At 47.2% G+C, this 22,088-nt stretch overlaps 1 protein-coding gene across 4 annotated transcripts in view; it reads left to right on the top strand.

Moving 5' to 3' along the window:
- Positions 1 to 22,088, top strand: part of GLIS1 (GLIS family zinc finger 1) — a 226,858-nt gene that overhangs the window by 120,400 nt on the left and 84,370 nt on the right. For all 4 annotated transcript variants that reach the window (XM_057534868.1, XM_057534863.1, XM_007164431.2 and 1 more), the window contains one exon: positions 17,837 to 18,014. In XM_057534868.1, coding sequence (XP_057390851.1) covers positions 17,837 to 18,014 — 178 coding nt within the window. The remainder of the gene's footprint in view (positions 1 to 17,836; positions 18,015 to 22,088) is intronic.

The raw sequence follows: 22,088 nt of genomic DNA, 5'->3' as shown, positions 1-22,088 counted from the left end.
TCACCTCACTATGTGACTTTGGAGGACACCTCCCTTTCCCCATCTGGAAAACGAGGAGTTGGCCTGGTCAGTGGTTCTCAGCACTTCCTTTTTCTAACAGGACCCTCTTGTACTGCCTCCTTTACGCTCTTGAAATGAAATTGGTAGATAATGATACCCGTCGGCACCATAGTTCTTAAAAATTCCATATAATATTTCAACTGTATTATAGTCAAGAAATGAAAGGGAAGAAACCCTTAAGTCATGTGTGCTCCCCCATATAAGCGCCCAGAGAAGTCGCCAGTTGCTCACACCTGTGCCCGGCATCCCTGACCAAACCTGCCAGCTACAGATGCATAGACGTCACAAACGGAGGGACTGAGGGTGACCTCATTTTCTGAAATGGTGAACAACTGGTCAAGTTCCAAACAAAACACAGTACCGGGCTTCCCTGGTGGCGCAGTGGTTGAGAATCTGCCTGCCAGTGCAGGGGACACGGGTTCGAGCCCTGGTCTGGGAAGATCCCACATGCCGCGGAGCAACTAGGCCCGTGAGCCACAACTACTGAGCCTGCGCGTCTGGAGCCTGTGCTCTGCAACAGGAGAGGCCACGATAGTGAGAGGCCCCTGCACCGCGATGAAGGGTGGCCCCCACTTGCCGCAACTAGAGAAAGCCCTAGCACAGAAACGAAGACCCAACACAGCCAAAAATAAAAATAAATAAATAAATTTAAAAAGCAAACAAACAAAAAAAACCACAGTACCATCTTTCCTCCATGTACATCGTACATAGTTCCATTCCTGGAAAATTCAATGTATATTAAAACCATGAAAAAAATACTTTGTGTTTATGTGTAAAATGGGGCTATGTTCTAGACTTAGATGACCAGGTTGCTTGCTTACAGATATTTTGAATATCTGGCAACATATTCAAAAGTTAGTGTGGGGCTGACCCACCCTGGGCAGTGAGTTGGCCATCCCTGGCTCTTCCCCACTAAAAGACAGTGACTCTCAGTCATTGTGACGCCAGATATCCCCCCCAGGGATATTCAGTGTGCCCCCTGGGGCGGAACCTCCACTCTGGGGAATCCCTGTTGCAATGATGGCTGAGGGAGGGCGCCTCGTGCCCTGTGGGTAAGGGTGCAGATTGGAGCACTGGCTGTGGGTCCTCGAGGAGGGCAGAGGAGGAGAGCAGAAAGCCCTGTGGGATGTGGCTGATCAGGGAGGGCTTCCTGGAGGAGGGGCCCTGGGAGCTGAGTGATTTCAGCTCTGGGGCCCAGGAGAGGGGATTTTTCATAAGCCAAATCAACATCTATGACTTCCTCAGTAAGCTTTGCCAGCCTTTCTGGCCACACTGTGGAACAAATGATCTTTTCCAAGAGTCTAGAAACTCTGAGCCTCTCTGAGGTACAAGGAACCATTCTCACTGCCTGCTCCGTGCTGCATCTCTGGATGTAATCTTTTCTGAAGGTTGGGACATCTTCCTTGGGATGGTGGTATTTTTTCAGTCATAACAACTGATCCTTCCCCAAGGACGCGAGATGGAGGGAGGGGATTTTAAGGTGCTGACATCTTGCGTGCCCAGACCTGCCTGCAGCTGCCTGGAGCTGGGCATTTCTCCTCATTGCCTGTATGTCTTCCTTCTTGCTTTATAGATATTTTTAGCAGTTTGAGGGGCTGTTTCATCGGTTAGGGGGTAAAAAACTGACATGGGCATAGGAGTTAACTAATTAGCTTGATTTAAGGGGAGGGAGTTAAAAAAAAGGCCAAACATGAAATGTTAAATATATGCCTGACATAAATATTTATGGTCCTGTATTTACTGAAAAAACACAGATGGAATATGTTTGTCTTTGAGAAGTTTTATAGATTTTAACAGCCATTTCCTCTGGATTTCTTGTCATCCCATTACTCTCTTGTTTTCGTCTTGGACAAAAACAAAGGGGTTTTGGTGACCATAAATTGCTCCCTGATGATTTAGGCCAGGCAGGGACTAATGTGGGGTTCAGGGCACCCTAGGAAGTGGCAGGCTTTCCGATCCGAGAAGCATGGGTTTTTACACCCTTGGAATCAGAGAATTTCCTTATGTCTGATCCATAACATCATAGACTCTTAGAACCATAGTAATTTAAATGCTTAGCTTTATAAAATTACATCATCTCAGAATGAGAGAGTCATGGAATTTTAGAATCCCAGATGCATGGAAATCTCTAATCTTAAATTTTGGAACCATGATGGCTCACTATGATGAAATGTAGAATCTGAGAGTTTTAAGGGCTATCAGTTTATTTACTAGACCCCGTTTCCCTTACCCCTGGGAAATACATAAATATGCTGAATATGTGCAGTGCTTTCTTCTGGCAGCCCTGGGGCCCCTGCTTTGTGTTGCTCCCTCCTCACTCACTCACTCACTCAACCTGGAATCTGGTGTGTGTGTGTGTGTGTGTGTGTGTATCTTCCTGGGCACTCTAGCAGTCATTTACACCTAGTGTAGGTGCAGCCTTTCCAGGGAAGGATCTGAGAGGAGGGGGAGGAGGGGGGGGGAGGAGGAAGATGAAGAGGAGGAGGAGGAGGAGGTGGGAGGCTGTGAGACTGCAGTAGGAACAGAGAGAGGACAGAGGCTCCGGCAGAGCAGCCTGAGGAGGGGAAGCCCTGGGTCCTGAAGACTCATTGGGCTGTGCATCTCTCCTGTTCGCCATCTTATCTCATGTGAAGGCACCTGTCTCCTTAGGGCTGTCCTCTTCTGTAAGCCTTCAAGAGGAAGGGTACCCAGGGGTCCTCTGGTCCAGTGTGGGGAGTACCCACACTCCCCCTGCCTGGAATGGCTGGTGGTGGGCTGGGAAGGACGGGGCCTGTTCACAGATCCACGTGCTGGACGATGGTCCATGCCGAGTTAGGGGCAGCAGTCTATCCCAGCTCTATCTTTGGTCTATTGTCAAGGGTGGATATTGGCACAGTTTTTTAAATTATTGAAACAATATGAAATATTTTGAAATATGTAATACAGAGATTTTTTAATCTTTCAAAATTTATGTACAGTAAAAATCACTAAAACAGTGTGTGTATGAACAGTTCTGTGAGTTTTGATAAATGCAGTCATGTTATCACCATTACAATCAGAAATCAGAATAACACACTCAATCCAAAAAGGAATGGAGGGTTTAGGAAGCACTCTGATAATAAAGCCACCACTCTCTCCGCAGCTACTGTTTTTCTTCTAAAGTCTTTTTTCAACATAAACTCAGACATCTTTCCACACCATAAGTCAAGTCTGGTCTCTCACCCTTCCATGGCTTTCTGCTATGTCGGTACAAAACCCGGAACTTCGGGAATTCCCTGGCAGTCCAATGGTTAGGACTCTGTGCTTCCATGCAGGGGACACAGGTTTGATTCCTGGTTGGGGAACTAAGATCCCGCATGGCATGCGTGGCATGGCCAAAACAAACAAACAAAAAAACAACAAAACAACAATAACAAAAAGCATAGTGAAAAAAAAACCCTGAAGCCTCAACAGGACTCTCAAGACCCTGCTGGTCAGACCCAGCTGGGTCTCATCACCTGCCTCTCTCATCCTTGCTCACTAGGCTCCAGCCACACTTGGGCTTCTTGTGTTCCTACCCTGGGTAGCACTTCTACCTCGGGGTCTTTGTACCTGCTGCTAGCTCTGTGTGAAAGCTCTTTCCCCAGGTGTCCACATGGCTCCCTTCTTCCCTTCACTAGGGCCTTTGTGTAGATGTCTGCCCCTCGGAGAGACCTGCCCCGACTGTCCCCATCTCCCTGCACTTTCTAGCTTCTTACCTTTAGTTTAATTCACATTTATCCCTACTTGATATTATAGTATATATTTATGTGTTTACTTTTGAAATTGTCTTCTCTCTGATCAGAATGTCAACACTGTGAGAATAGAGATTTTCCTTTCTTGTTCATCATTGCATTCCTGTGCCTGGTGCCTGGTCCTTGCACAAAGTAGATATTCAATAGACGTACGTTAAATGAATGAATGAGTGATTAATGTTTTTTAAAATTTACTTTATTATATTTTATTTTTGGCTGTGTTGGGTCTTTGTTGCTGTGTGTAGGCTTTCTCTAGTTGTGGCGAGCAGGGGCTACTCTTTGTTATGGTGCGTGGGCTTCTCATTGTAGTGGCTTCTCTTATTGCTGAGCACGGGCTCTAGGCGCGCAGGCTTCAGTAGTTGCAGCGCACAGGCTGTAGGGCGCACAGGCTTCAGTAGTTGTGGCACGTGGGCTCAGTAGTTGTGGCGCACGGGCTTAGTTGCTCCGTGGCATGTGAGATCTTCCCAGACCAGGGATTGAACCCGTGTCTGCATTGGCAGGCAGATTCTTAACCACTGCGCCACCAGGGAAGTCCGTGATTAATATTTGATGTATTGATTTTCCTTTTTTTTTCTATTCAAGTTAGTTTCATGTATGTGGAATTTTGAATCTTCTTTTTATTTAATTCTTATAAATATTTTCCCTTGTAATTAAAACCTTTAGTAAATCCAATAAAACTCATGATAAGATACCTTGTGATAAGATGCCTTCATATAAAACATGGCAGTAGCTCCTGTCCCCTGTCCAGCCTCTTCACAAAAGTGTTCTTCTTTTCTCTGGAGGTTGCAGGGGATTATGGGTTAGGAAGTGACTGCCTCATAACCATTTGAGGTTTTCTTAGTTCCTTGTGTAGTGTGTACTTTGTGATAAGTGGGCTGTTTCTGACATATCTAATAAATGAAAACATCTTTTTCCCATATATTAACTGGAAAAACCACCAAAAATACCATTTTAAGCTCTGCATTTCAAAGTAATTGAAGATTTTGGACCACAGTTAATTGCATTATGATGGAATTCTACTATATTTAATGGCTACATAAAATTTCTGCTGAGTAACTTTATGTAATCATTTTTCTATTATTCGATATACAGGCTATATCCTATTCTTTTCTATTATAAATCACCCTGAACTGTTAAATTAACAGATTTTTAAAAAAATGAGAATACCTAGAGTGGTGAGAGTGCAAGGAAACAGGGGCTTTCCTGCACTGCTGATGGTATAAATTGATATATTCCTTTTGGAGAGCAGTTTGAATAGCAGGTAGCAAAATTCTTTAAAATTTTGCATGTCCTTTGACTCAGCCATCTCACATCTAGGAATTTATTCTAAGGCTATAAATATGGGTGGACATGAAGACAGGTCTGTAAGGACATTTATTACATGATAGTTTCTAGTTTTAATCTTTTTAAACAATATAAATCCTAACTATGGAGGATGGATTAAATAAAGTATGTACAAGCATATTATGGAATACTATGCAGTCATTAAAATTATATGTTGGAAGGGGCTTTTTGCATCTGTTTATAGCAGATAAGCTTATATCAGACTAACCTTCCCTCTGAATAAAATATAAAACCCAGCTGTTTGAAAGCATCATGAACTACCAAGACAACGAGGACTTGAGGCACCAACACCCTGAAGAGAAGGGAAATACACTGACATGTATCTGACACTCTGCACAACTTCTTTCTTTCAGGCATTTGCCAGATTGCAAGTTGTATAGGACCAAGAATTGGAGAAATGAACAGAGCTTTCTGCGGCCTTACTATGCTAGAGATACAAAAACTGGAGTTTAGGGCCACCAAAATAGGCAGATTTTGAGGGACCAAGATTCCATGGAGATAGGAAGTGCCGAAAAGTGAGCTGAACCTTAAATGTTGTGTTTCCTTCCAAGATATTTGTTGATTCTTAAGTGGCATAGGCTATACGGCTGAGAAATCAACAGTGTGGCAGTTAAGAGGTTGAGGAACTAAGCAAAGCTTTCAACAGCCTCAGGTTCTGGGAACTTATATTGAAGTTCAGTGTCAACCAGGGAGGAGGAGTCCGGGCATCCCAAGCTTTCAGCTGGGGACCCTGAAGGGCAGCATCCTAGGAGAAAGGATGAACCAGAAAGAGAGCAACCTTTACAAAGCCTAAAGCTGAAATCCTAGAGTGGATAAAGATCATCTTCCCTTCTTTTAACTGCCTTTGAGAAGCAAAAGAAAATTCTCTCTGGAGGAAGATATCATCTGGAGCCTGTACAGATTTCATACGCAATGTTGGGCATTCAGTCAGAAAGTACCAGGGATACGAGGAGGCAGGACCAATATGGGGGGGGGAAACATACAAAAACAGACTCACAGGTGGTCCACGTGTTGGATTTATCGGGTACAAGATTTAAAATAACTGTGATTAATGTGTTCAAGAAAATAGATTACCAAATGGAGAATTTCAACGGATATCTGAAAGCTATAAAAATTAATCAAATGGAAAATTTTAAACTAAAAAATAGAAAAATTTAAGAACTCAAAAGATGGATTTAATAGATTTTTAAAAAATTTTTATTGGAGCATAGCTGATTTACAAAATTGTGCTAGTTTTAGGTGTACAGCAAAGTGAATCAGTTATACATATACATATATCCACTCTTTTTCAGATTCTTTTCCCATATAGGTCATTACAGAGTATTGAGTAGAGTTCCCTGTGCTATACAGTAGGTCCTTATTAGTTATCTATTTTATATATAGTAGTGTATATATGTCAATCCCAATCTCCCAATTTATCCCTGCCCCTTTCCCCCTGGTAACCATAAGATTGTTTTCTACATCTGTGACTCTATCTCTGCTTTGTAAGTAAGTTCATTTGTACCATTTTTAAAAGATTCCACATATAAGCAATATCATATGATATTTGTCCTTCTCTGTCTGACTTACTTCACTCAGTATGACGGTCTCTAAGTCCATCCATGTTGCTGCAAATGACATTATTTCATTCTTTTTATGGCCAAGTAATATTCCATTGTATATGTGTACCATGTCTTCTTTATCAATTCCTCTGTTGATGGACATTTAGGTTGTTTCCATGTCCTGGATATTGTAAATAGTACTGCAATGAACATTGGGGTGCATGTATCTTTTTGAATTATGGTTTTCTCTGGATATATGCCCAGGAGTGGGATTGTTGGATCATATGGCAACTCTATTTTTAGTTTTTTAAGGAAGCACCATACTGTTCTCCATAGTGGCTGTATCAATTTACATTCCCACCAACAGTGTAGGAGGGTTCCCTTTTCTCCACACCCTCTCCAGCATTTATTGTTTGTTTTTTGATGATCACCATTCTGACTGGTGTGAGGTGATACCTCAATGTAGTTTTGATTTGCCTTTCTCTAATAATTAGTGATGTTGAACATCTTTTCATGTGCTTTTTAGCCATCTGTATGTCTTCTTTGCAGAAATGTCTATTTTTTTTAAAAATTATTTATTTATTTATTTATTTATTTTTGGCTACATTGGGTCTTCGTTGCTGCACACAGGCTTTCTCTAGTTGTGACGAGCGGGGCTACTCCTCATTGTGGTGCACGGGCTTCTCATTGCAGTGGCTTCTCTGGTTGTGGAGCACAGGCTCTAGGCACGCGGGCTTCAGTAGTTGTGGTTCGCGGGCTCTAGAGTGCAGGCTCAGTAGTTGTGGTGCACAGGCTGAGTTGCTCCACGGCATGTGGGATCTTCCTGGACCAAGGCTCGAACCTGTGTCCCCTGCATTGGCAGGCGGGTTCTTAACCACCGCACCACCAGGGAAGTCCTGAGAAATGTTTATTTAGATCTGCCCATTTTTTTGATTGGGTTGTTTATTTTTGTTATTGAGCTGCATTAGCTGTTTGTGTATTTTGGAGATTAATCCCTTGTCAGTCGCTTCGTTTGCAAATATTTTCTCCCTTTCTATGGGTTGTCTTTTTGTTTTGTTTATGGTTTCCTTTGCTGTGCAAAAGCTTTTAAATTTAATTAAGTCCTATTTGTTTATTTTTATTTTCATTACTCTAAGAGGTGGATCAAAAAAGATCTTGCTTCGATTTATGTCAGAGAGTGTTCTGCCTATGTTTTCCTCTAAGAGTTTAATAGTATCTGGCCTTACATTTACATCTTTAATCCATTTTGAGTTTACTTTTGTGTATCATATTAGGAAGTGTTCCAATTTCATTCTTTCACGTGTAGCTGTCCAGTTTTCCCAGCACCACTTATTGAAGAGACTATCTTTTTTCTGTTGTATATTCTTGCCTCCTTTGTCATAGATTAAACGATGGATGTGTGGGTTTATCTCTGGACTGTCCATCCTATTCCACTGAACTATATTTCTGTTTTTGTGCTAGCACCATGCTGTTTTGATTACTGTAGCTTTGTAGTATAGTCTGAAGCCAAGGAGCCTGATTCCTCCTGCTCCATTTTTCTTTCTCAAGATTGCTTTGGCTATTCGGGGTCTTTTGTGTTTCCATACAAATTGTAAAATTTTTTGTTCTAATTCTGTGAAAAATGCCATTGGTAATTTGATAGGGATTGCATTGAATCTCTAGATTGCTTCGGGTAGTATAGTCATTTTCACAATATTGATTCGTCCATTCCAAGAACATGGTATCTCTCTCCATCTGTTTATGTCATCTTTGATTTTTAATCAGTATCTTATAGTTTTCTGGGTACAGGTGTTTTGCCTCCCTAGGTAGGTTTATTTCTAGGTATTTTATTCTTTTGGATGCAGTGGTAAATGGGATTACTTCCTTAATGTCTCTTTCTGATCTTTTGTTGCTAGTGTATAGGAATGCAAGAGATTTCTGTGTATTAATTTTGCATCCTGCAACTTTACCGAATTCACTGATGAGCTCCAGTAGTTTTCTGGTAGCATCTTTAGGATTTTCTAAGTATAGTATCATGTCATCTGCAAACAGTGACAGTTTTACTTCTTATTTTCCAATTTAGATTCCTTTTATTTCTTTTTCTTCTCCGATTGCCATGGCTAGGACTTCCAAAACTATGTTGAATAAAAGTGAGAGTGGACATCCTTGTCTTGTTCCTAATCTTAGAGGAAATGCTTTCAGTTTTCCGCCATCGAGAATGATGTTTGCAGTGGGTTTGTTGTATATGGCCCGTATTATGTTGAGGTAGGGTCCCTCTATACCCACTTCCTGGAGAATTTTTATCATAGGGACTTAATAGATTAGATGCAGTTAAAGAGAAGATTGATAAATTGGAAAATAAGTTAGTAGACAATATCTAGACAGAAGCATGAAAGTTAAAAAAAGATGAAAAATTCAGAAAAGAGCATAAGAGAGATATAGAACATGGTGAAAAGGTCTAACATACATTGTTGCCCCAGAAAGATAGATAACGGGCAAAAGTAATGTCTGAAGTGATGATGGCTAGTAATTTTTCAAAACAGACAGTTTTGCATGTAGGGGAGTGGAGGCTGCTCTTTCCTTAGTGTTAGAGAAGTTCCAGGCCTCTGTCTAATTAACCCAACTTGCATTACGTGCCTATCTCTGAGCCCGTCACTGTGGCACTGTGGCTGGGGAGATGAGACTATGCTGATGGTCTAACCTACCCTGGAAAATGAATAAGAACAACAGTGAGAGCAGACATTTATATAGTGCCTACTGTGTGCCAGGTGTACTGTTCTATGTACTTTACATTTGGTATATAAACCCATTTTAACTTCATAAACTGTGGCACAGAGAAGTTAAGTCACTTGACTTAGACAAGATCACAGCTGGTAAATGGCAAAACCAGGATTCAATCCTAGTCAGTTAGGCCCCAGAATCTGCACTCTTATCTGCTGTGCTATACTGTCTCTTCTTCTCAAGCCTCATAGATAGATATGGAAATACGGGACCCTATTAAGGCTAGGAAAGGAGGCAATGAATATTAGGTGTTATGGACTGGATGTTTGTGTCCCTCCCCAAATTCATATGTTGAAGCCCTAACCTATAGTGTGGCTGTATTTGGAGATGGGACCTCTAAGGAAGTAATGAAGGTTAAATGAGGTCATAATGGTGGGGTCCTGATCCAATAGGATTAATGTCCTTATAAGAAGAGATACAGCACATGTGTGCTCTCCCTCTCCTACCCCCCACCTCCATGCATGCACTGGGAAAGGGCATATGAGGGACATAGTGAGAAGGTGGCTGTCTACAAGCCAGGAAAAGAGCCCTCACCAGAAACCAAATCATCAGGAACCTTGATCATTGACTTCTAGTGTCCAGATCTGTGAGAAAATACATTTCTGTTGTTTAAACCACCCAGTCTATGGCATTGTGTAATGTCAGTCCAAGCAGACATATACAAGCAATCAGCTGCGTTAACCCTAAATTTCTTAATGATGTGGAGCAATGTCTGGGTCACCACTGCCTTCCAAGTCTGAGAGAGCTGGACTTGCATTTTGATTCCACCATTCAACAGATGCCTGACCTTGGGCAAGTCACTTACTCTTCCTCTGGGAAATGGCATTCGTAATTCTGGCATGGAAAGAGCCTAGTACTGTGCATGGCACATAATGGGCACTCTATAAACTTTAATATTCATGATATATTACTAAGTGAAAGAAGCAGAATACAAGAAAATAAGTATATCATCCTTCTTTTTGTCAAAAAATTATATGGATGCTTAGGGAAATACCATAGAGGTTTACGTGTCATCGTGTCTGCTGTGGCTCTCTGGTTTGTGGTCTTATACATGATGTCTATTTTCTAATTGTTGCCTCAATACATTTTCTAATTTTTTCTATAGCAAATGTGAGCTAATTTGAGAGCAATAAGAGAGTCTGAGGGAAAACTTGGCCCATATGTGTGTTTATATACATACCTGCATCTCCACGTGCAGCCAGCCTTGGGCTGCTCATTTCCTGGCCCGGGATAGGACAGAGTTGCAGGCTCACTCTGGTTTCTCTGTGGCGCCTCCGTGCTGCTCAGGTTTTACTGGCCTGAGTCCCCGTAAATCTAGCTTAGCTTTAAAGGGGAATTTATGGAGTTTTTTGTGACCTGGGATAAGAGACGCCGGGCGGCCATAAGCCCGGCGTGAGGCCTCGAGCATCAGAGGCCCTGCCAAGGTTACAGGCCCCCTGATGGGGCCTGGGACACCCCAAGACAGCTCTGCATCGAGCAGCCCATCTCGCTGGGCTGTGGAGACTGGAGAAAAAGCTCCGATGTCCACCTTCCTGCTTCTGCTCTTTCAGAAGCCCCCACTTCCTGCTGATTGCCAGGCCTTTGGGTTTGATGAGGAGAGGGAAGAGAGGGGATGAAGAGGCAGCACGGAGGCGGAAGGGGCCCTGGAGTGTGGATGCAGCACAGGCTTGGCATCTGCTGAGCATCCTTAGAGAGCCAGCACTCACCTCCCTGGGCCTGAGAATGGAGACTGATATTCCCTGCTGTTTGGGGTCTCTAGTGCCCCTCCTGCTCGGGCCTGGCACTCCCACTACTCAGAGGGGAAAGCTAAGGCTCAGAGAGGGGGCCTGCAGAGCCCAGGCTCAGACTCAAGACCCTGTTGGCCTGAGGCTGCCCTCTGTGGCCGCTGGGGCTCGCTGCCTGGGAAAGTGGGCCACTGTTGCTGGAGAAACACCACCTCAGGGTGCTGTGACCGTGTGTCCCCTGCCTGTCAAAAAGGCAATAGAGGGACTTTTACTAAAGTGCTGACTGCACCAGGCACCAGACTGCTACATGTATTATCTCATTTACCCCTCACAGCCACCCCTTGGAGCTGAGATTCTTATCTCTGTTTTTACAGATGAAGGAACTGAGGCTCAGAAGAGTAAGGTAGCTCATCTAGGATGAAGCAGCCAGAAAGTTAATGGTGGAGCTAGGGCTTCAACCTAGGTGTGTGTGTGCAAAAGCTTGTTCTGTTTCCCAGAGTCATGGTGTCTGATGTAGAGGAAGCACGAAAGTGAACTTTGGACAGTCCTCCCAGCCACCCCGCCCCCTTCCCAGTGTTTCCAAGCACCTACTGTAGTTCTAACCGTGTGCTAGGAGTGAGGGGAATATCCCCAGTGGGGCCCAGGTGTTGAGAGAACCTGCTTGCTGTGTGACTAGGACCAGCCTCTGCCCCCATCCGGGCCCCTGTTTTCTCTTCTGTATGTGGAGTAAGTTGAACAAAATCATGTGTCAGAATGCACCGACATTCAGCAGCTCTGGAGCTCCAAGACCTTGTCCTGAAGGATTTCACAGACTCTAGATGAGGCGGGACTTTAACCGCACTTACAAGCGTCAATGTGGCCGTACAGAGTATTATAGTCCCCACCTTGTGGTGATGTTGTGGAGATTTAGAGATCAAACATGTCGAGTATGTGGGACTTCCCTGGTGGCACAGTGGCAAGTTAAGAATCCTCCTGCCAAGGCAGGGGACACGGATTCGATCCCTGTTCTGGGAAGATCCCACATGCCACAGAGCAACTAAGCCCGTGCGACACAACTACTGAGCCTGCGCTCTAGAGCCCAGGAGCCACAACTACTGAGCCTGCGTGCCACAACTACTGAAGCCCGTGCGCCTAGAGCCTGTGCTCCACAACAAGAGAAGCCACCGCAATGAGAAGCCTGCGCACCGCAACAAAGAGTAGTCCCCGCTCACCACAGCTAGAGAAAGCCCGTGCACAGCAACAAAGACCCAACGCAGCAAGCAAGCAAGCAAGAAAGAAAGAAAGGAAGGAAGGAAGGAAGGAAGGGGGAGGGAGGGAGGGAAGAGGAGGGAGGGAGGGAGGGAGAGAGAGAGAAAGAAAGAGAGAAAGAAAAGAAAGGAAGGAAGAAAGAAAGAAAGAAAAAGGAAGAAAGGAAGAAAGAAAAAGAGGGAGGGAGGGAGAGAGAGAGAAAGAAAGAGAGAAAAGAAAAGGAAGGAAGGAAGGGAGAAAGGAAGGAAGAAAGAAAGAAAGGAAGGAAGGAAGGAAGAAAGGAAGAAAGAAGAAAGAAAGAAAGAAACCACATGTCAGATGCTGGGTTAGGTGCACCCTAACAGGCAGCTATTTGCAGGGGCTGCTGTGTGCAGAGGTGGGGAAGCTTGGGGGAGGGCGGGAGAGACCAAGGAACGTTCCAGAAGGAGATGCACTTCTGCTGAGCTCTGAGGGCCCAGAGAGATTTGGGAGGTGTCAGGCACCCAGACTGGAGGGCTGGGGTGTATACAGTGCAGCAGCAAAGCACTGTGGGAGTGGGAGGTAATGCCCAGATAGGAGGTGAGCCCAGGCTGTGGGGACCCCTGAGCCAGGCTGATAGCACCTCCATTTATCAGGTGCCACCAGGGGCTGGCCCTGCAGTCAGAGTCGACAGTGGTTTTCATGTCATCAACACCCGTAAAATGCTCCTCGTTTTACAGATGCAGGAAAGTCTTTCTAACTGCAAAGCCCACCTCTAACTGCTGCACTAGATTGGGGTCAGCATGTTACAGCCCAAGAGCCAGTGAGCTCTTTTTCTCAATAAAGTTTTATTTGAACACAGCTCAATCTTCTGTTTACATGCTGTCTGTGGCTGCCTTTCATGGTACAACAACAGAGCTGAGTAGTTGTGGCAGAGAATGTATGGCCTGCAAAGCTTAAAATATGTGCTATCTTGCCTGTTACAGAGAAAGTTTGCTCTCTGAGCCCTACACTTGCCGTGTGAGCTTGGGTAAATTGCTTGCCCCCTCTGAGCCTGTCTGGCCAATTTCTGATGGTTGTAGCAAAGCTCATAGGTGATGGCTCTGAAATGTTTCGTGGACTGTAAAGTGCAGTACCCTGTCACCAGCCTGGCACCTGGCGAGCACTAAAAGTCTGCTTGTCCATGAATGAGGAGCAGTCATCGTGTGGGCCTTCCTAGACCCAGCCAACGGCTGCTTCTGGGACAGCAAGGAGGCGGCATCTGGGCCCGAGATGCTGAATGCATCATTGTCCCTCTCATGCAGACTTGGCAGTTTTCAGTGTAAATTAAAATTCCTGTGGGGAGTCACCTTATATGTGGTACAACTTTATAGCCAAGTCATTACGGTAATTTGCAAAGCTCTGTGGTGTGTAACTGGAGCCATTTGCTTTGGATTTGCTGGCTGTGACCTCATTCAGGCTGCCCAGTTCTGCATTTGGTGACCCCTGAGACTTGGGGGCTTGTCCTTCTGAGCCTGGCCTCAGGGTCATCCAGACCTGACCTTCTTGGGGATAGAATACTTCTCATACAAGGCCCTGCCTCCCAGCCCCATCCTGAATTCAAGGATAAACAGAAGAAGTAATTATCATGATCATCATAACTTTTCGAGTGCTTGCTGTGAGATAGGCATCATGCCAAATGCATTGTGTTTGTAATTTCACTTAATTATCACCACAACCTTGTGAGGTAAGTGTTAGCACCATTTTACAAATGAGAAAACTGAAGCTTGAAGAGGAAACTAAACCAAACTCTTACCCAGCCCTGGGGGTGCCAGTCCAGGTTCTGCTATGGATTTGCTGTGTGATTAAAGCAGAGTCTTTCCCTCTCTGAGCCTCAGTTTCTTCATCTATTAATGAAATAGTCACTCAGTCCCAGCCCTGACATTCTAGGTTTTCTCATCAATCTGTAAAAATGTACAGAGGACCTTCTCACCCTCCAAGCCTCCAAAGAAGCTTGATGTATGTGGGGAGAGCCAGGTCCAGGGTCTGCTCTTGGCCCCCTGTGGCATAGAGGGAGGCATGGCTGCTGGGTGCCAGTCGCTTTTCAGGGCACCCCCAGCCTGCCTTAGGGCAGCGGGGCTGACATGCCCCTCTCATTCCCCTGCCTTCCCAGAGAAAGACTCCCTCCCTGCTCCCTGGAGATAGAGAGTAAGCCAGGGTGGGTCCTGTGATGCCCTTGGGGACAGAGAGGCAAGATGTCAATAGGCAGGAAGGCAGTGGGAGGGCCCAGGGTTGAAGAGTGACTGTAGCTACATCTTTCCAGTGGTGACAGCACCGCTGGGACAAAGCCTCTGGTTTAATTTCCAGGCTTTGAGAAAGCAGGTGGCCTGGAGCAGGGTCCAGCATGGGTTTGGGGAGACCTGGGTTTGGACTCAGCTATGCCAGCAATTGCCATGTGACCTTGGGTGGCCACTTGCCAGCTCTGGTGCTCATGTCCTTCCCTCTGTGAGGTGGGGAGGGCAATGCTTTCATCAGGGTGCTGTGAGAGTCACATAAGACAAGGGCTTGAATGGGCTTGGATCCCCGAGCAGTGCCAAACTGTGACCTGAGGGGCTCCTTCCTCCCTCCCTCCCAAAGCTGTGTGTTTATTTATTGTAGGAAAACTTCTTACTGTATCCAGTGGAAAAGAAGCCAATAGTCCCCAATTGTTTGTCTGGTAATGACTGTTTCTTCCCCAGAGGTGACGGGTTTGCATCCCAACTGAGCCCCTTACTCCCTGTGTGACCTTGGGTAACCCACTAAATTTCTCTGAGCCTTTGTATGCTCATCTGAGATGGAGTGGTCTTACCGCCTGGCAGAGTTGTTGCAAAGATTGAAGTTTAGCAGTCATTGTAACGGTTGCACTTTGACTTCCCCAAAGGCTCCCCAGCATGATCTTATTGGAGTCAAAGGTGGGGATGCTTGTTTGGGGGTCCCCAGTCGTTCATCAGTTGGCTGAGAGGCAGCAGGACAGGACTTGAGCTTTGAAGTGTGTGAGAGATACGGGTTTGAATTGTGGCCCCGCGTCTTACAGACCCCAGAGCCTGGTGAAAGACACCTAATCTCTCCAAACTTCAACATTTCTCATCTGGAAAGTGGCTGTAATGAGCCCACCTCACAGGGATGGACACTTAAAAGAATCAAATGTTCCTGTTGATCAAATAGGAAGGGCTGATGAATAGGGCTTGATGCATGCTGGGCTCCCTGGCGCCTTTCTGGGGCCCCGCCTTCCATCTCTCCATACATCCTCCTGTGGGAAGGAGGGGTAGGTAAACCAGAGGTCCCCAACGGGCCTCGTGGGTCCTTGAAAGAAGCTTGGAACCACGTCCCTGACCCAAAGACGCTGGAAGAAAGACCCTGGCAGAACAGCCCCGTGTGGTGATGAAGCTCTCTTTGCGCCAAATGCTATTAATGGTCATAAAATCATCCACAGTTTTCTCAGGCCCAGTCCCAGGGTTTGCCTCAATGGGGCAATAAAATCACAAGCAGAAACAATTTGGAAAAGGCAGAGACCGCCTTGCAGAGGAGGACTTAAATGAGCGGCAGCCGGCTCTCATTAACTCAGGCCATTCACATTTGTTACCAGGGATTTCTTTTTAATTAAAAAACAACCAAGTTATTAAAAAATAAGCTTTTGAGGGGCTGGCCAAGCAGCAGCCAAAGCCAGCAGGAGTGAGCGTTCCTCACAGCAGGACATTGGCCCAGTGCTTGGCCTGGGAAGGTGACCAGAGGTCCACTTCTGAGGAAATACTTGTCTGGAGACTTGTCACCTGCCCTGGGACCTTGAGAGCATGGTATTCTCATCTGCAAACTGTAAAGTGCTCGGCAGGTGAATGCCTAGTGCCTGTTCGGAGCTTTGGGCACGTGGCGAGTAAGCACTGAGGGTCTGGCCTTCTGTGAAGGGGCTGCCTGGGGGTGGGGTAAAGCTAGAATTAGGGTTGGGGGAGCTGGATCCTTGAGGATGAGGTTGGACTTCTGTCTTCCTAAGAGGCCACTTTTTATTACATAGTGATTAAGACATGGGTTTGGGTCTGATGGACCTGAGCCAGAGATCCAGCCCAGACTCTTACTAGCTGTGTGATCTTGGGTGAGTAGTTTAGCCTTCGTGAACCTCTGCTCTCTCCTCTGTACAATGGGCATAATACTGATCTCTCCCTACGAGGGCTGCAGGAGGCCCCAGTGAGGCAGTGGAGTCAGGGCCTGCACATCCTGCTTAGCTTCAGGGCTGATCGTGTGCTGGTGTCAGCTCTTTTCTCATCTTAATGGTTTATCTCGCTCAGTGTTGACAGTCCCTGGACAATCCTTGGGCCTGTTACTAATGTTTTATTGCATCTGTCAGACACTTTATACTTTTCAAAGTGCTCTTTGACAATACGACCGCTTTCCACTCCAGATGCACCACCTACTAGGCACCCGCGCTTGGCTAGGGGCTCTGCACCTCAGCTCTCCACACCTCACAGCATCTCTGGAGAACTGGTGTGGCTGTCCCCATTTGACACAGGGGGACTCAGCCTCCGGAAGGGACCTGTCCGAGTCACACACTTGGTTGGGGGCAGTAGAGGTTCACATTGGGCATATCAGGCCCCAAATCCCTTTCCTCCTTAGCATAACCCTGCCAAGTGACTGGGCAGAAAGCCCGAGAAGATAGTCTTCAGATTAACCCTCCTCACACTATAGATGAGAAAACTGAGGCCCAGAGAGGGCAGGTGGCTTATAACAACCATGGCTAACATTTTTGTTATACTTTATATAGTTTTTAAGGGCTTTCAAGGGCTTTCTATAGATTTCAAGACTAATTGAGGCACATCTGCCTCAGTTTGTCTTCCTAAAAATCCCAGGAGTGGGGCACGGTAGGGCATATGATAGTTAGGCTGTCAAAGAACCGTGGAGGATACAGAGGCGTGAATAACTGTATACCGTGCTTCTATGGGGTAATGCAATTTGGAAAACAATGTGGATTCAGCTCCGGTGATAAGAAGAACACATGCTGTTTAGTGAGCACCTCCTCCTTGACCTACAGATGTTAGTGATGCTCACCTGGCCTGCTGGGCAGCCAGCCCCAGCCATGGCCTTGCATCTTGTCAAATGAGCGCCAGGATCATAGATTGTAAGCTCCAAGAGGCAGGTGTGTGTGTCTAGTTCACCATGTTTCCTGCACCCACGATAGTGTCTGGTACGTTGTAAGTGCTCTGTGTTTGTGTAAAGATCAATTACCCACTGGAGCTCAGCATCTGCATCTGAGAACTGGGGATTTTATTATTGATCCTGCTGGTGATTATGGGAATTAATAGGTGTCCCCAGTGCCTGGAATGCAGCAAGGGTTCAGTTAGTGTTTCTCAAGGGCACTCTGTCCCACCCAGTACCCCAGTGACTGCCCTCTGCAGGCCATCCCCACTCACTTTGTCTCCTTTTCCTGTCTCTCTCTGCATAGTGAACGGGAGCTACGGCCACTGCACTCCGGGCTCGGAGAAGAGTCTACTGGACCTGGACCTTGCTGAAGGCCCTGGCCTCCCCTGCCGCCAGGGCCTGTTTCTCCCTGCAGGAAGCCCACCACCCCGGGGCCACCCCTCAGCCTGCGAGAGGCTGCTGCATTTCCCCCACCCCAGCAGGTATGTGCTCCGACCCCATGCATCAGCTGCCTTCTGTGGACGGTAGCTGGAAGCCACAGACCTAGGGCCTCCAGACCTCACCTGGTCTGCCTGGCTCGTGGGACACACAGGGAAACTGAGGCACAGGAGGGCCAGAGACCAGCCGGAGCCCAGTAGCACATGGATGGCCGCCTGGTCTAGGCTCTGGACCTCAGCATTGCAAGGCCCCATGAAAGACAGGAGTGGCTTTATTGAGGTGTGTTTCCCTGTTGCAGAAGCTGAGCTGACTTTACAGAGAATCAATCATTTCAGAAGAAGAAAAAGATTCAGAGGATGGGGGGAGAGGTTGGGGAGGGAAGACCCAGCTCAGGGTTCACGCATGCTGTAGTGATGAACCCTGGACTGCTCCGAGAGCCGAGAGGGGTTCCTCCACCCAGGCGTCTCCTGCCCCAAGAAGCCATCACCCCATACAACTCTGCCAGGTAACCATCATTCAGTGCTGGCACATTACCAGTGATGTTCACCTCTGGACAGATGTTCTGCCAGATTGCATATGGGGCTGAACTCTGCCTCCTGCGGCTTCTCCCAGGATCCAAGCCATGCCTCTGTGCCCTGTGGTTTGCTGACAGGCAGACAGACAGGCCTCTGCACCCACCTGCTCAGCCCTAGGGCCCTGAGCCAGTGCCTGGGGCTGCTGGCCTGGGGCCTGTCTCACAGATCACAGAGTCTAAAAACTGGCCCAGTTGCCTGCAACTGGTTGCTTGCAATTGGTTCCTTCACCAGTCATTTATCAGGGGTGGGTGCCTTGGTGAAGGAAGCAGAGATCTCCCCGACAGAGTTTACTTTCCAGTGGGAGCTCCATGGTGGGAGATATTACTAATTAGCAGGATGCTTATTCTTCCCACATGGAACCATTTTTCTTTGAGAATGTAGATTCCCTGTGGCTTTCTTTGGTATTAGTGAGACTTCTGATTTACAGGAGTGTGTTAGTCTGCTTGGGCTGCCATAACAAAACACCTCAGGTTGGGTGGCTTAAACAACAGACATTTATTTCCTCACAGGGAAGTTGGAAGTCCAAGATCAAGGTGTCTGCAGGTTTGGTTTCTCCTGAGAGCTCTCTCCTTGGCTTGCAGATGGCCACCTTCTCACTCGCTGTGTCCTCACATGGTCTTTTCTCGGTGTGCACACCCCTGGTGTCTTTTCTTCTTACAAGGACTCCAGTCTGGTTGGATCAGGGCCCCACCCTATGACCTCATTTAACCTTAATTACCTCCCTGAAGGCCCTACCTCCAAATCCAGTCACAATGGGGTTTAGGACTTCAACCTGTGAATTTTAGGGGGACACAATTAAGTACATGATGAGGAGTTAAGCAAGCATCTTTTAGACTTGGAGCTGTGCATTGTTTGGTGACAGTCAAATGCATTTATCTGCTTGATTATTCACTGAGGCCCCCCTGGCAGCATCCAGTTTCTCCAGTGAAATTCTTTCTATCTCATGGCAGAAGCTACACTAACCTAGTGAAAGCTAAGGAAGTGGATTTTGTTTTCTTTTCTCTTTTGGTAGAGATGATCAGAAACATCATTCGTCTTTTGAATGTCATTTGACAGGGCACAGGAGAGTCTGTACCCAGAACCCTACGCCAGCCTCAGTCTGAGTTGCTGCCACCTCTGCTGCTGATCTGGCTCTCCCAAACTCCCTCATTTTCCTAAAGAAAAAGAGGGCCCCAGCCCCTATCCCATACCCAGTTGGATCCTGTGCCTTCTCCCTCCCACCAGATCGCGTTGTGTTTGGGGTCTCTCCGTTCATGCGGCTCCCTCTGATTCAAACAGATCCAGGTTCACATTCCTGCTCTATCACTGCCTGCCTCTGAGGGCTTGGGCAAGTTGCTTCAGTTTTCAAAAGTGTCAAACAGATAGTAGTCTCTCCCTTGAAGAACTTGGCCATGACTTCAGTAGATACCGTGCACCCTTACACTGTTAGGATTCCTGAGGCGGCCCCTGGGAAAGCACCTGGAGTTGTCCACTTTTTCTAGGGACCACACTCACAATTTCTAGAGATGTGATGGGATTTGCCTGGGGTGTACAGGGCTCAGCGGCAGAGCAGGGCCAGAACCACTGCCCAGCCTCACAGAGACACTGAGGGCAAGGGGAGGGGCTGCCTTAGCTGGCATTCGGAGCCAGGAAACCCTAAGGCCTGAGCTGCCCCCTCCCTGCCTGATGCCATTCGAGGTTTTGCTGTTGATTATTCGGGTAACTTCAGTCACAGAACACCACAGCTGTTCTCTTCTGGTGTTGGTTGCTTTAAGCTGGCGCTGCTGTTAAAGCAGTTGCTTCAAACAGATGCTTACCTGGCTGCCCTTCCCCACCCGTGCCCACCTCTGCCAGGCCCAGGATCATGACCACGCAAGGAACAGCTGTGCACTTATTTTTTTTAAGCTCCACAAAGTCACAACTTCAAATCCAATCTTTAAGCCACTCGGAGCTTTCTGCTGGCAGTGGTGGGCCCAGGATCCCCAGCCCTAGAGATGGAGGGGTATGTGTTTGCTCCTTCTGATTCCACCTGGTGACCGTGCTCTGGACAGCAGAGTTCCTGGGAGGGAAGAGAGGTCTCTGGTGAGTGAGGCAGAGAATTGTTCAAGTGTAGTTGAGAACCAAACAGAAGAAGAGCCCCTCCCCCAACCTCCTATCCAGGGAGCACTTCAGGTTAGGTCTACACAGGAGAACTCTACACCCGGGAGGAAGAAGCGGAGCCTGGGTTCTGGTCCCAGCCCTGCTGCTGGTTTGCTGCTTGTGACTGCAGTGAGCCCTGTGCCCTCTTGGTAGCGATGGGGTTGGAGCCGGTGCTCTCAGACAGCTCCGGGCTCTGACTTTCCTTCTCCCCTGTCCTGTCCCCTCCCTTCCACCTCAGGGCTGGAGCGGAGGATGCCACAGCTGCAGGGAGCCCGAGAGGGAGGGGCTGGGGCTACAGGGCCACGCTGGGAAGCAGAGGGACAGGTGATGGCGCCACAACCCCCGGCTGCAAAGAGCCCCAGGACGGCAGTGTTAATGATGGCAGTGCTGATTGCACCATTCACCCTGCTGTCCTCTTCCCAGAGGGCTGTCACAGCATCTGTTTCCTCCCTTGATCCTGGCAGCCTCCCTCTGAGGTAGGGAGGGTTAGTCCTTATTTCACAGGTGAGAAGACTGAGGCTCGGATGGGGACAGGTGTGAGGGCGCATGGGGTATCCTAGTCAGACTTTGGGCACATAAGCAGGCCTCCTGTTCTGCCCAGCCAGCTGCTGGGGCTTCTCGGACCCTGAGCCCAGTGTCACCTTGCTGGTCTCTCTCCTTCTCAGAGCCCTCTGATGACCGGCAGGCCCTGATATCTCTTCCTGCACTTACTTGTCCCACATTTGTGAGAGGCCCCCTCCAGGAATGCATGTACCGCATGTGTGATGATGAGAGCATCTTGGCCAGCTGGGCCCTGCCCATCACCATCCTCACCCTCAGGAGAACCATTCGACGCTGGGCTATGGGGAGAGGCCCAGAGCACCTTGCTAAGTAAGGTTCGCTGAGCTGCGAGTGGCTGAGACCTGAGGGTTAAGAGATGTTAACCCAGGTCTCTTGCTGCCGCACCTGGCCTGCCTGCCTACAGCTTCATTTTGTACATTCATGACCTTGAAATTCTGGACATTCCCCCCAAGAAACTTTTCCTCAGTTTTTCCTAGGATGACCCCTCACTGTGACTGTGATCCAAACCCCATCCGCTGATGTTCACAGTGGAAAGAACAGATTGCTTGGGGCAAAACATCACATTTTGAGAAATTAAGAAACATTACAAGAATCAAGAGAGATTTAAGGGACAAGTAAGCAGAATTTAAAACAAACTGGACCTGGTGTCCCTCAAAGAGCCATCCTCAGCCTTCGTCCTCCAGAAGTCACTAGAAGGTCACGGGGAGGGGGACAGGGCAGACCCAGGGAGGCCTCAGTGGCAGGACGGATAGCAATTGGGCTGGAGAGGGTGGTCTGGAGTTAATAAAAGGATGAAATGCACTCCTTTCGGGCATCCTCCTCGGCACATTCATGCTTTCAGACCTCCTGCCTCTCTCGAACCTC

Source organism: Balaenoptera acutorostrata, chromosome 1, assembly GCF_949987535.1.
Source record: "Balaenoptera acutorostrata chromosome 1, mBalAcu1.1, whole genome shotgun sequence".
Lineage (NCBI taxonomy): Eukaryota > Metazoa > Chordata > Mammalia > Artiodactyla > Balaenopteridae > Balaenoptera > Balaenoptera acutorostrata.
Note: the sequence above shows the minus strand (reverse complement) of the source record. Positions and strands in the feature narration are given on the sequence as shown.